The 15,529-nt window shown below is 34.9% G+C and overlaps 3 protein-coding genes across 14 annotated transcripts in view; 2 read left to right on the top strand and 1 right to left on the bottom strand.

Annotated features, from left to right (window-relative positions):
- Positions 1 to 15,529, top strand: part of LOC307183208 (uncharacterized protein) — a 466,052-nt gene that overhangs the window by 183,995 nt on the left and 266,528 nt on the right. The window lies entirely within an intron of this gene.
- Positions 1 to 15,529, bottom strand: part of LOC307183206 (metabotropic glutamate receptor 7-like) — a 582,198-nt gene that overhangs the window by 420,739 nt on the left and 145,930 nt on the right. The gene's annotated exons all lie outside the window — the stretch shown is intronic.
- Positions 1 to 15,529, top strand: part of LOC307183199 (UDP-N-acetylglucosamine--peptide N-acetylglucosaminyltransferase 110 kDa subunit-like) — a 34,048-nt gene that overhangs the window by 1,589 nt on the left and 16,930 nt on the right. The window contains exons 2-3 of the mRNA XM_079915368.1: positions 177 to 244; positions 8,428 to 8,600. Coding sequence (XP_079771494.1) covers positions 8,493 to 8,600 — 108 coding nt within the window. The 5' untranslated portion in view covers positions 177 to 244; positions 8,428 to 8,492. The remainder of the gene's footprint in view (positions 1 to 176; positions 245 to 8,427; positions 8,601 to 15,529) is intronic.

Below are 15,529 nucleotides of genomic sequence, written 5' to 3'. Positions count from 1 at the left end.
CTGTGTTGTACAATACATCCTTGAGCCTGTCGTACACCCAGTAGTTTACATCTCTCACTTCCCCACCCCTGTATTGCCCCCTCCTCCCCCTCCGCACTGGCAACCATTAGTTTGTTCTCTATATCGGTGACTCTCCTTCTTTTTTGTTGTATTCATTCAATTGTTGTATGTTTTAGATTCCATATATAGGTGATATCCTACAGTGTTTCAGAGTTCAAAAGACTCTCACGACAGAAGCCAAAAGGTAAGAGCCATTTTACATTGATAAAAAGCATTTTAACTATGTAGAAGCAGAAAATGAAAAGAAAGAACTTTGCATTACATTTAATAAAAGCTTAGGGAGATCTTTGTGGTATATTAGTGAACTTATTTGTGGAAATTTAGCCATGTACATTGTGTTGGAGAGGCACCAAGAGTTCAAGGACTCTCACAATTTGAGTACACAATTGCCTTACTTGTAGGCATGGTGGCATCCATTTACATAACAATGATTTGGAGCATGTTGTGTTAGTCAGCTCTTGCTGTGATAATGCTTTGGAACAAATCGACCCAAAACTCAGTTCCATAAACAAGAATTTATTTTTCTTGGACCTATTGGCTAGCTGCAGTGGCTCTCTTTTAGACCTCTAGATGGCTGGTTTGCTCCGTGTTTTGGGTCAGTTTGAGGTCTGTAACACACATCTTCCTCTGGAGCCCAACTGTGAGGCCGCAGCTCCCAGGCCCTGTCTTCTCACAAAGTTCACTGAAACATAAGAGGTGAGCCCAACTGCACAAGCCCATTTAAGGCCTCTGCTGCTCATTGAAGGCCATCATGTCTGCTCACACTTCATTGGCCAAAACATGTCACAGATCTAAGCTGTATTTAGAATATGTGTATTTGTTTAAAGTTGGGTGCCCTCACAGAAGAATATTGCCTTTTGGACAGTGTTACCTTAGCATTTTCATTGACATTTGCAAACGTGATAAACGCCGTGTGTACTTTTTCACCTTTGAGAACTTTCTGAAATTGTGGGACCATTTCTATTGGAAAAGAGGAAGGTATACTTTAGAACTCAACTCTAGTTATGGCATTGTTGGGAGAAGAATTAATGAGATAAGGTCAATACAAGTGAAAGATTTGGGATCACATATTCATCATTAACATTAGCATTCTACAGAACATTCCTGGAGAATTGTGATGCTTGCTTTATGTGATTTCTATCATAAATCATTAGAATTTGACCAAGACACTTCAGTGAAACATACATCATACAGCACATCGCATTTTAGTTTTTCCTACCACTCCACAACTTATCATCAATACTTCACCATAACTCAGAAACAGAAACAGAAACTGAGTGAGTTCATTGTTAGCAGACGGGCTTCACAAGCAATACTAGTAGAAGTTCTTCAAATGATAGCAGACAGTAACTCAAGCCATAAAAACAAAACAAAGAATGCTGACTAGAGCAGTTGTGTAGGGAATTATAAAAGATACTGTAATTTCAAATTTCTTCTCCTTTCTTCTCTTAACAAATTTAAAAAGTAAGTGCCTAAACAATGACTATATTTGGACTGTTCTCTATATAACATAAAGAAATATCATATATTTGATGATATGGCACAACGAAGGCAGTGAGAACAAAGCTGTGTTAGAATAAAAATGACAGTAGATCATAAGCTGATTCCGCAGGAAGAAAGGAAGAGAACCAGAAATGGTAAATAGATTAACCCGACAAACTCAAAAATATTTATTTGCTCAACTTTCTTCTCTAAGCTCTTTGAAAAAATAAGCTTGTGAGAAGTAATTATTATAATAATATGTTGTTAAGTATGTAACATATATAAAAGTAATAAAAACAAAAAAGAGGGGAAGGCATACAGCTCTATAAAAGTACAGTTTCTGTTTCTGTCTGGAATGAACCTAGTAAAAATCTGAAGAGATTCTGAGATGTATTACATAAGCACTAGTGCAGCCATTAGTCAAACAATGTGGTTAAAAATCATTAAAGGAATTACATGTTACAGTAGAAAATATCTACTTACTATAAAAGGAAAATGGAGGAACAACAACAATAACAAAAAAACAAAAACATGAGACATGTAGAAAACCAAAGGTAAAATGATAGACATAAATAAATCCTACCATATCAATAATAAAAACTAAATGTAAATGAATTAAACAATACAATCAAAAGGCAGATATTGTCGAACTGGGTATTAAAAAATGTTTTCTATAGGAGACACTGCTTGGATTCAAAAGTCTAATGTGTACAAAGTAAAAGGATGAAAAGCTATACATCATGCAAATAGCGACCGTAAGCATTGCTGAAGTGGCTATACTAATACCAGAAAAAATAGACTTTAAAACAAACAAAAAATTTACTAGATATGAAAAGAGACATTTTATGATAAGGAGAGGGAAGATACAAAAATTTTTAACATATTTGCCCTGAATAAGGTGAAACCAAAATACATGAAGAAGAAAATACCAAAATCCATGAAGAACTGAAGGAAGAAATAGATAATTACACAACATTAGGTAGAGGCTTCAGTACTCCACAGTCAATAAGGGATAGAACAGTTAGGCAGAAGATCAACAACGATATAGAAGACTTGGACAAGACTATGAATTAACAAGACCTAATAAGTGTTTACAGAACACTCAACCAAACAGTAAAATACTCATCCTGCTCAACTACATGTGAAACGTTTTCCAGCATAGATGACATGCTAGGCTGTAAAAGAAGAGATTGAAACCCACATACGTTGCTGGTGGGAATGTAAAATGGTGCGGCCATTTTACAAAACAGCTTGAGAGTTCCTGCAAGTGTTAAACATAGAGTTACCCTATGACCCAGCAGTTCCACTACTAAATATATACCTAAAAAAAATAAAAACTTACGTCTGCACAAAAGCTTGTACGTGAATGTTCATAGAAATATATCTCTAAAAACAAAAGGTGGAAATAATTCAAATGACAACCGGATAAATGAATAACCAAAATGTGGAATATCCATACAGTAGAATAGCATTCAGGTATAGAAAAGAATGATCTATTGATCCATGTTACAACATGGATGAACCATGAAAGCATTATGTAAAGTAAAAGCAGCCACTCACAAAAGATCACATATTGTACGGTCCCATTTATATGAATGCCCAGAATAGCAAATCTGTAGAGACAGGAAGTAGATGAGTGGTTGCCTAGGGCTGAGTGGTTTGAGGAGATTGAAAAAAAGCTTGTTAATGTGTAATGGGTTTTTTGTGGGGGGACAGGAATCTAAAATTGGATTGTTGTGATGCTTACACAAGTCTTTTAGTGGTTACACTGAGAACCACTGAATTGTATACATTAAAGTGTTGAAATTATGGTATGTAAATTCCATCCCAATAAAGCTGTTAAAATTATGATAATTTTATATTTATAAATTTGAAAATTCATCGAAAATGACAAATTCTTTAAAAATGCAAGCTAACAAGACTAACCCAAGAAAGAAAAAATATCTCAAAAACCTGTATCTACTGCAAAAGTTGTTTGTATAATTAAGTACCTTTACAGAAAATGATTGCCAGGGATAAATGGCTTTCCAAGTAAATTCTTCCAAATATTTAGGGAAGAAATATTGGTAATCTTACATAAAAATCTTCCAGGGGACAGAAAAGTATATATTGCTCAAAATATTTATAAGGCCAACATAAGCTTCAGATCAAAACTAAAAAGAATATTACAAGAATAGAATCACAGGCCAGTTTCTCTTTTGAACATGCATGCAAAATGTGTAAACAGAAGCACAAACTGTATCCATGGTATGTAAAACAATCATATATCACAATCAAAGTAGCTTTATTCTAGTAATGCAAGGTTGGTTTAATGTTCAAACATGAAACTGATCCCAGGAATGAATTAGAGTGGGAAAAAAAGTCATTTAAAACAGAAGTCTTGGGACTTCCCTGGTGGTCCAGTGGTTAGAACTTGGCACTTTCACTGCTGGGGCCCTGGGGTCCAATTCCCGGTCAGGGAACTAAGATCCTGCAAGCCATGAGGCAGGGACCTCCCCCCCCCCCAAAAAAAAAAGGAAAAAAAGAAGACTTAACCAGGAGAAGCACAAGATCGAATAAACATAACAGATAACACCTTATGAAAAGTAGGTGAAGATTATGGAATATTCTAAAATTTTAAAACAAAAAGAAACATTTAAAGGTTCAAGAGGATGTGACAAATATTGTACATAGGCAAAAAATAAAATAAAGTAAAATATACGGATGATGGGAGCCCCAAACTCCAGATGCCCATGTGCTGTCTCTGAAGATTCTCATTCAATGGGTTATGGATTTCCTCTATGTTTAAAAACCTACAGGTGTTATAAAGCAGAAACTAACACACCATTGTAAAGCAATTATACTCCAATAAAGATGTTAAAACACAACCAAACAAACCTACAGGTGATTTTGATATGATTCACAGACAATGTAAAGCTTCTGCTTTACAGGAAATAATACCAGATTATTTTGTTATTTTATAGTTATAGTAACAGGTTGTACTGTTGACTGGTAAGTCTGATGTCAAAATGCACTCCCCACTAGGGATATAAAAGGAACTAATAGTCTGTACGGCTACTTGGTGGCAGCATGCAGGTATTGCAAGGGCAATTATTGTAGGAATCCAAATGAGTGGAACATTTTAGAATTGGAAGACTACATACAGATCATCTAGTCAAGCTTCCAACTATGATAGTTGTGAAAACTAAGGCCCATATAAAAGAAATGATTTATCTCCAAAGAGCGTTAGTGAAAGAGTATGAAATTAAAAATATCTCTGAACTTTTAATTTAGTGCTGTTTTTATTAATCTCATGTATTAGCTTAAACTTCAGTGTGACAGATTTGGGATTGAATTCTTGCTCAGATTTACTGATTGCGTGCCTTTTAGTAAGTTACTAAAACACTTTTTGTTTTTAAATAGATTTATTTTTGGCTGCGTTGGCTCTTCCTTGCTATGCGCGGGCTTTCTCTAGTTGTGGTGAGCGGGGGCTACTCTTTGTTACGGTGCGCGGGCTTCTCATTGTGGTGGCTTCTCTTTGTTGCTGAGCACGGGGTCTAGGTGTGTGGGCTTCAGTAGTTGTGGTTCACGGGCTCTAGAGTGCAGGCTCAGTAGTTGTGGCACATGCTCTTAGTTGCTCCATGGCATGTGGGAGCTTCCCGGACCAGGGCTCAAACCCGCGTCCCCTGCACTGGCAGGCAGATTCTTAACCACTGCGCCACCAGGGAAGCCCTACTAAAACACTTCTAACTTCGCTTTTCACATATGTAAAATGGTGAGCCTTGGCTGATATAGAATATGAGATAACCTAGCACTGTTCTTAACACATACACGTAGTTAACATTGTTTGGCTCTCATCCCTCTTAAACAGCCTCTATCCTCTTAACAATGAAAGTGTGTTTCAGCTAGCAAAGCACCCCAGAGCTGACCACATTCTGGCAAGAGATGTAGGATTCTTTTTCTTGCTGGTGGTTCTTTATACCTGATATTTGAACTGCACTGAAACATGAACATCTCTTGTTTATACTGTATTAATGGATTGATGAATTTGATAGATGAATTTTAAAAAGTAATATGCAGGAAAAAAAAGTAATATGCAGGAATTGAGCTGCCTTACTCTCAAGAAATATAATTCGATAGTGGTGGCTAAAATGATAAACAGTGTTTGGACAGGGAGTCCATATTGGATGTGAACTACTTTTACTCCCATTCGTCTATTAAGAATAAATAGAATCCTTTCAAAATCTGTTTTAAAGCGCAGTTATTTCCTTCTGACTCATTTAAGTTACCTGCAAGAAAAAGACGGTCTCCTGAATCCTTGCTTAAAAGGCTTTTAATATAAAGCAGATAATTTTTTGCAACATTTCCCAAACTTTTCATTATCAAATTGGCTGAGGCTTCTCAACGATTATCATTTCACAACAATATCTCCCTTTTCACCTTTTTAAAAAGAATTGGCCTCGTAGATGTGCCCTTAAAACAGAGCTTCACTCTCAACTTATTTTAAATTTTGTATTCAAACAGTATGAAGAAAACAGGATCAGGGAATTCAGCCATAGAAGTGAATGGATTACTGATACATGCTACATCATGGATGCAACTAAGTGAAAGAAGTCAGGCGCGAAAGGCTCTATATTGTATGCTTCCATTTATATGAAATGTCCAGCAGCGGCAAATCCATACACACGGAAAATATTATACATTAGTGGTTTCCAGGGGTTTGGAAGAGAGGGAAATAGGGAATGACTCCTCAAAATGGGTGTGTGTTTCCTCTTGGGGTGATGAAAATGTTTTGTAGTTGGACAGTGGTGATAGTTGCACAACATTGTGACAGTAGTAAATTCCACTGAATGGTACAGTGAATTGTAAAATGATCAAAATGGTGGATTTTGTGTTATGTTCATTTTACTACAATAAAAAGGAGAAAGAATTAGGGAAAGACTTAGAGTTTGGGAAACTAAGGTGAACTGGTCAAGAAAAAGACAGCTCTACTGTTGAGTGTTCTCTCAGCTCTCCCAGTGCATTAATCCTCAGCAAAAAGTAGCCTGAACTTGTCGATGATAGTCATTCAACACAGTCCAGGGAAAAGTAAATAAAATAAAACCCAACTCTTCTTCTTTAGCACATCTATGAAAGGTTAACTTGCTGCTCAGCCACGTGGACATTCATGAAATCGTTTCACTTTAGGTGTCCTCTACTTCAGTACTTTACTCACAGCTCATTCACACCTGTAGGCAACAGCATTCCTTAATTGGATGGAATCTGCAGTGCTGGTTGTGATCGGTCTCATGAAAAGAAAAGGGAAGGAGGAAAAAGCCTCCACATTGACTTGGTGGTCTTGACGAAATGGATGCAGAAGACAGCTTGAGTGTCACTGGAAACTGTTATTTTCCTTTTCCTTTTCTTTTTATCTTTCCTATCAGGTCGTCTGCCCACTTCCCACCCCCTTCCTTCAAACAGGAAAGACACTAATTAGCTGTTTTTTTGTGTTTTTGGTAAAACACCTATTGTTTTGCGTTTCTTGTTGTTCGGTGAACATTATTGTTTTTACTGCCAAATGAGCTTCAGTGGTTGATGTAGGGGGTCTCTTGGGAACTTAACTTTTTCCAGTTTAAGTGGAAAAGCTTTTTTGTTTGAATTGGCTTTTACTGGGTGCTTCAAGGTTTGCTCTTGGCTCTTTGAAGGGGGACTGAATAGCACTGTGTTTCCTTTGAGGTTCCAATGAAGAAAGGATCCTATGTCTTGGGCACTTTTTGTTGATTTTGCTGTGTGTCCTCTCTAGTAGCCAGAGGCAGATTCCAGGAAAATGACATATAAATGAATATAAGTAATCTAATATGTTTACAATTTGCTTTGGCCATACTCCTGGTCTTACTCTACTTGTAGCAGATGGCTTTAAAGAGCATTAGCTATGTATATATTAAAAATAATATAAGTATACCAATATTAAATATTATATTGATGTATAAGTGTAATATACTAATATTTATATTAGTGTATAACAATTATGTATTATATTAATATATATTTTTGCCTAGCATATATTATATACAAAATATATGAGTAATGAAATGTATTTCTATGGTTAATATGTTCATAATATTAATATGATATATCCTGTAATATTGATTATAAAACAATTATATCATAATATATAAATATATAATTATTATTATCTGATGTAATACACTATAGTTAATATATTCTATATAACAATATATAATGTATTAGTATAATTGTATTATATAATATAAATATAATACATATATAAAACTATATATCTTTTAGTTATACATTACACATACGAGTATGTATAGCTATTTATAATTTTATTGACATAGGAATCTGGTCATCATAACAATTGATGTAAAAATATGCAATATTTTCAATCAAATGGGCCTTAACCTCACTACCTACACATAAGTACTTTTAAAATCTTGAACCCTGTCTAACTCATGCTTCCATATCTCTCAACCCGCTTTTCTACACATGCACGTAGACACACATTTATACACGATATATATGTATACTACCAGTTTTCAGTTCAATGTATATAAATATATAATATATAATTATATTCCTGTCTATGTATACAAATATAAATCAAAGGTATGTGTATAGGTATGTATTTCATATGTTTATATAAATATATCATACAAATAATGTATGTGTATATAAATACATGACTGTATACATACATACACAGAAATATACTTATTTAAACAAAAGGGACCTAAATATAGTTCTTTAAGAATAAAAAGTTATGTCTCACTGTTTCAATAACAGTTTATAGTTCTCTACTGTATGTGCTTCTATAATTGTTATGAACATTTCGCATTTTTGTTGAATGTTGTTTTAATTTTTGGCCTTTTTTTGTTTTTTGTTTGTTTTTTTTTTGGTACGTAGGCCTCTCACTGTTGCGGCCTCTCCCGTTGCGGAGCACAGGCTCCGGACGCACAGGCTCAGCGGCCATGGCTCACAGGCCGAGCCGCTCCGTGGCATATGGGACCTTCCCGGACCGGGGCACGAACCCGTGTCCCCTGCATCGGCAGGCGGACTCTCAACCACCGTGCCACCAGGTAAGCCCAGTTTTTTGCCATTATTAATGAAGTTCTGAAGAATACGGTGGGCAAGATTACTTGAAAAACTCTCCTAACAGAAATGGGTTAGGTATGCTAGGTTAAATGTACACAACTTATTTTTAAGTGCGTGGTTGATTTTGGAAGTGTGCAGTCGAAATGTCCAGGACCCATGAAGGAAGGGTGGTCCATGTGTGAGAGTGATAGCTCTATTAAGAGTGGATTGAAGATCTTGATAGCTTAGAACAGAAGCTGGAAATCCTGTTTTTATGGAGCCAAATGGCAAATATTTTAGGCTTTGTAGACCAAAGAGGCAAAATTGAGGATATTATTTAGGTACTTAGGTAACCATTTAAAATGCTACCAGTTAAAATGTGAAAATTATTCATAGCTCATAGGCCATAAAAAATAGGCAGCTGTCTGGATTTGGAATACAGGCCGTAGTTGAATGACACACTTGGTATAGAGACTTGTTTTTCAATGGCCATGACCACATGGGAGGCAGGAGGTAAGACTCCATCCCTACTAGATGGGAAGTTAGAACTAAACCTACCTATCCCTGGCTTCACCTTTAATGAAAGGGTGTGCCAGGAGAAAAAAAATATCTGCTGGCAAAGGGAGACTAAGAGCAAATTCTCTTGGCCTCTGCTCTGGGTAGGAAACAGGTAGGAAATCTTGAGAATTCTGAACCGCAGATCTGTGTTCACAGTGCTTGGGTTGCAAATTTATTTGCGGTCTTGCAAACAGAAGCTAAGAAATGAACTTAAAATGCTCCCAAATCGGTGGTATTCCAAACACAAAACTAAACCCTTTCTGGAGAGGTAGACCTTCAACACAGGCCTGTAGCGTTCCCACAGATAAAGTTTAGCTAAACGTGAGCTCATGATCTAAATTTACACAATAATGAAGAAATCAGCTACAAGTGGAGAGAATCAGCAAAAACAATCAATACCAGAATTAAATTCCCAAGGCCATCCATCAGATGTTGGAATTATCAGGTGCCAGGCAGAAAATATACATAAAACTAGAACTGAAACAAGGAGCAAGGATGTTTTAAAAGACTAGGTAGGATCTTTCAAACATTTTTAAAGTACGTGTCATTGATAAAGCTAAAAACTCGAAGGTCGTGTAATACAGCAGATTAATCGTGGAGAAGAGTGAAATTATGCTGTTTTTAAAAATATGGCAGATCAGATTTCCTGCCTAATTATATAAGTTGATTTATCTTAAAAAATACACAGTATTTTAAAGATTTATTGGCTGTAAAATAAGTTAAGCGTATTTCAAAGGGCTTCTCTGCAAAGAGAAGTGAGAAGTAGCAAAACACAGAAAGTTGAGGGGAAAAAATGTCAATATATACATTGCTATAGGGTGAACTAAACCTTAGGCCAGCAACTATGAGGAGGAGCTGACCCTTAGATACGTACAACTAAACTGGAACCTTCAAAAAGTTCAACTATTTATAAGTAAAAAGAGTTATTAAAATTAATAACCAAGTGTTTTAATTGACATCAGAAGAGTAAAACAATAAACCCTGAGAACATAGAAAAATAGACAATAAAGATATGAGCAGAACTTAATAAAACAGAAAAAAGTATAAAATTGAGGTGATTTAGTAAGTCAAAAGAATATTCTTTGAAAAGATTTAAAAAAACAAACTTTGATTAAGCAAAACAAAAACGTAAGTAAACAATATACAGAAAGAATCAGGACAGTGTTATAGCAGAGAGTACAAACAGAGAATATATGAAATGCCAGTAAATTTGAACATTTCTGTAAAGTGGACAATTTCCTAGCTCCTAAAGTTTACCAAAACTGACACAAGAGGAAATTTGTAGCTGGAGTTCTTGCACCACTAATGGAATTGTCAATAGTTTACAATCTTTCACCAAGAAAATACCAGACCCGGCCAGATCATTTGGGAGGTGAATTCTATCCAACTTCTGTTAAACAGATAACATCAATATTAACAAAGAAAAACTTCTAGAGAGTAGCAAAGGAAGAATGCTCCTTTATTCATCTTATGAAGTCTATATAATCCTAATACTGAAAATAGATTAGGACTGTAAGGAAAAAGAAATTTACAGGTCAAATTTACTTGTAAATATAAAAGGAAAAATTTTAAACTATGATATTAGCTACCCACGTTCACTAGAGTAAGAAAAAGCATGAGCAAGTTAGGTCATCCAATGAATGAAAAGGTAGTTTAATGTCCAGAATATATATCAATAGATTGAAATCACCACATTTTATTTCTTTCCTCTGTCTCTTTAAAAAATTGCTAAGTACTTATATTGATCTCTCTTGTACTAGGCACTGTGCCAAGTCACTTACATATTTACTCCTTTAAACCTTCTATCATCCCTGGGGGAAAGTTCTATTCTGCTTCCATTTCTTAGCTAAGACTCTAACCCCCAGGAAAGTAAAGCAACATTTGTAAGTTTTTGTGGATGGTCAGTGACGGGACCAGTACAGGAACATCCAAAGTCTGTGCTGGGAAGCAGTGCCCCATGTTGACACTCACATTACAGATGAAAGGAAAGGAACCATGCACTTACCATATAGATTAAGTCTCACATTATAAGTTAAAGGAAAGGAACCATGCACTTACATTATAGATTAATACCCACATAACAGGTTAAAGGAAAAAGAAACATGTGCTTCTCTCAAAAGTTGTAAAGAAGGCATATCCATTTCTAAATATATTTCCCAATTTCTTTTGCTTGTTTTCTGACCTTTGTAGTGCATTTTGCCATGAGGAAAATTTTAATTCTTATATAATAAAATGTATCCTTTTTTCTTTGTATCTTAGAAAGATATTCCTCATGAATAATTTATTTCAAGTCTCCCAGGTTTCTGATACTTTTACACTTTCATTATTTTTTAACTTTTAAGTAGTTGCTGTATCTAGAATTTAGTAATTCTATGATAGCTATATTTTCCCACTTTTGTTGAATAATTTTTGCTACTGATCCAAAACGTGAATTTTATTTTAATCTCAATTCCCTTATATCTTGCATCTAATTTTAAGATGCTTCCTATTCCACTGGTTGTTTTGTCTATCTAAAACAAAATGCTACCTTAAAAATAATGTAATTATAATATAATGAATGTCATTAGTAAACAGAATACAATATATAATAAATAGCATAATATAAAATAAGAAAATATAATTTACCATATAACAAGGTCAAAGGAGAGCAAAAGTATACAATCACTTGAAATATCCCCCAAAAGATATTTTATAAAATTCAATATTCATTTGTAATTTAAAAGAAAGAGTAAAATAGGGATTGATGAATGCTTCCAAAATAAGAAGAAATTATATGTCTAAAAGAGAAAGAGGTAAGTGATAGACTTTAGTAACACTGGCAATAAATGCAGGACAAGATGAGGATGCCTGATATAATGTTAAAGAAAAAGTATTATGTAACATTGTGTTTGCAGCACTGATGAGTTCAGTGAAAAGAGAATCTCATAGAAAAGAGTATCTCGTTCTTCTTAATGTATGTACACTTGTCCATTGCATGAGCATAACAGCTTATTTAACCAATATGTTACTGATCTGCATCTGGATTTCTAGGTTTTCATGGAATTTTATTATGCACAGTTGCTTCAAACACCAGGACTTCCTCTTATGTTTATATCTTTTGAAAGAAACAATATCTCCACAGATGATTTATCTGTGCTGGCTACTAGCTGACTTTGGGTACTTCTCTGTTCTTCCCTTTACCTTCCTAGTCAATATGAAAAGGGAAGGCAAGAAGGTCTCCTGTTTAGAGACTGTAAATGTAGGTCTTGGTGATAAAGTCTTGGTGGTAAAGGCTAAAAGTATTAACCCAGAACAAATGTTTTTCCAGCTGTAACTGTGTGTGATTCCCTTGGCTTGATTCCATAGAGGATGTAAGACAAGACTGTAGAATCTGCCCTCAAAGTGCTTCCAGTAGGATGAGCTAAGTCAAGTATGGTGGCATATCTAATTCAAGACAAACTATATAACATCTCCTTTTCTCTCCTGGCAAAACTTGGTGGTGTGAATGTCGAAGTCACTGTATGCTTTAAATTAAAGCAACACAATAAATCTTGTATTGGAAGGTGCTTATTCTGGTCTCTTTGTGGAGACGAATTGGAAATTGTCTAGAAGAAGGAAAATTAGGTTAACCGAAGTTAAACTCATAAATAATTGAGCATTAATTAAATATCTATGGTCTATGTTTCTCTTTGATCATAATTTCTCCCAATTTATAGACCTCTTTGATACCTGATTAATCCTTGTCAAAGATGCAGTTAACAATGATTATTACTGTGTATTAGGTTTTGTCTGGGCCCTGAAGAAACTATCCTAAATCACCAGCTATGATTGTCACTTGATTTCCTCACAGAGAACAATCAGAACTCCTTGTCTTAAGTGGCTTGGGATGTGAAACTAGTTAGTCTCTTAGATACTGTTAGAGGACCCTACAGAGCCCATTGGTGAAAGTTTGGAAAACACTGGGCTTCTTAAGATTGATTCTTGTAGTGCTTCAGGAAAGATCACTGAACCAAAAGGATAACGGTGTTTCTGGTTCTGTTGTTAGTGTTCTCCATGGAAACATTGCTGAAGCTTCTGGACTCAATTTCCTTCCCCATGTGTGAATGTCACTGAAAATATCCAACTCCATTCTATCCCCATGTAACTTCAGAAACTAAGCAAAATAAAGACTCAAAATTCATTTCAACTAATGAAATGAATATATAACATAGAATGGAACTGGGAAAATACCTGGTTTAAATTCTGGAAAGTACCAACTATACAATTCTGGATAAGTTGCTTCATCTTGCTTAGTCTAATTTAATGCCCATCTCACAGGATGTTATGATGATTAATTTAATATCTTTGTATAACGTACAGTGTTATGTAATTTCTTCCTGTTTTTCTTGAGTAAATTCATATCCTTAAGCAACTCACTGTAAACAGTAGTTACTTACTTGCTTAAATTACTCTTATCTTCTATTATCAGCTGAATTGTGTCCTGCTCAAGTTAATATGTGGAAGTCTTAACCCCCAATACCTCGTAATATGACTGTATTTGGAGATAAGGCCCTTAAGTAGGTAATTGAGGTCAAATGAGGTCAAATGGGTGGGCTGTAATCCAATATGACTGGTGTCCTTATAAAAAGAAAATATTAGGACACAGACATGCACAGAGAGAAGACCATGTGAAGACAGAAGGAAAACATGGCATCTACAAACCAAGAAGAGATACTTGAGAAGAAATCAATCCTGCTGACACCTTATGTCAGATTTCTAGCCTCTAGACCTGTGAGTGAGTAAATTTCTGTTGTTTAACCTCCTCAGTCTCTGGTACTTTGTCATGGCAGCTCTAGGAAACTAATACAACTTTTTATGGCCTCCTTGTCTCATGTTGAAAGTTCAATATTTGGCATCATAGCTAGGAAACAAAAATATCATCTACACTCCTTGTTGTAGTCTTTCTTCCCCATTCTCATTGCTAGTAATTTCCATATTTGGGTCTGTTTTCTGTGCCTTGTAAATAGAACGTTATGCTCATTTCTGGTCTTACTGCTAATATACGGTAAATGTGCAGATACTGAATAGATTTTGGAGAAGTGCAGCATATAGTTGGTACATGTGTGTATGTGTGTGTATTCATATAATTTATACTTTTTCTCTATTTTCTTCCTTTGGTGTGAGCTAAGATTCTCTGCTTTTGTGACAAGTACTCCTGAATACTAATCCCTGAATTTAATTCACCAAAAATTGCCAAAAATAGTAATAATATGGGGAAAGAGAGAGTGATAGAGGGAGAAGAACAAACAGTCAGGCAAGGGCAGTACTGTGAATTATTAGGGTCTTATAATAAGATTATGTTAGTCTAGAGGAAATGACCGTAAATATCATCAGTGAGCCCAGTTGGTCTTTACTGACTGCTAGACACATCCCTGAGTTCTGTTCTTAGTCTCCAACTGTATGATTACTACTGTCTGGAAGTATTATTTGAACAACTAAAGTCACTTAATGGAAAAGGAATATGTCTTTAGAGAATCAACAGTAATTTTTCTATCTGATTAAAAAGGACTGTTGACTGTCTGGAAACCTCAGTCATATTTGTAAGCAGGAAAGCATTGGCTATTAAAAGTGGATGATGTAAAGAGATGAGCAGAAACTTTGGCAATAGGTATACCTGGATTTAATTCTCACTCCTACCGCTTGGTAGCTGGATAGCCTTAGGCAAGTTTCATACCTCCCTGAAATTCACTTAATTCAGTCTGTAAAATGGCATAATAACTTATTATAGCATCCTTTTAGGAATTTTAAATCAGTTATTGAAATAAAAGTACACAATATATAGACAAGTATGGATTCCTCAATAGGTGTTTGACCTTTCATTTCTCCAGTATCCCACCCGCATCAAATAAAGAAAAATACTTTTTAAAATTTACGAATATTTCATTGTTGTAAAGTTAAAGCCATAAAAATAATCAAATGGCCTACTATCATACCGTTAGAAGAAAAAAAAAAAGGTGTTCATGAGAGTTGCATATTAGAATACAAGTTTTCCTTAGGCACCTGTTTATGTATGCTATTCTGCTCTTTACAATAAATAATTAAATTTAAAAGACTTAATTCCTCACTTTTAAGACCTTATTAGTTTACAAATTACATATTGACCTATGCTAAATTTTATACCGACCCATGCTAATGAATTCAGTACAGAAAACAAAAAACACTGCACTAAAGCAAATTATATATATATAATATATATATGTATATATAAAATATATATATATATATCTTAAATGCATTTATATCCTACCGTGTCTCATAAAGCATTGTGGTAACTCACCGGAATACAGACAATCAAATATAATGGCAAAAGCACTTAATATAAACAGTGCCAAGGAAACATAGAAGATGAAGAAAAGAT

Source organism: Stenella coeruleoalba (genome assembly GCF_951394435.1).
Source record: "Stenella coeruleoalba genome assembly, chromosome: 3".
NCBI lineage: Eukaryota > Metazoa > Chordata > Mammalia > Artiodactyla > Delphinidae > Stenella > Stenella coeruleoalba.
This window is presented reverse-complemented; position numbering and strand designations above follow the sequence as displayed.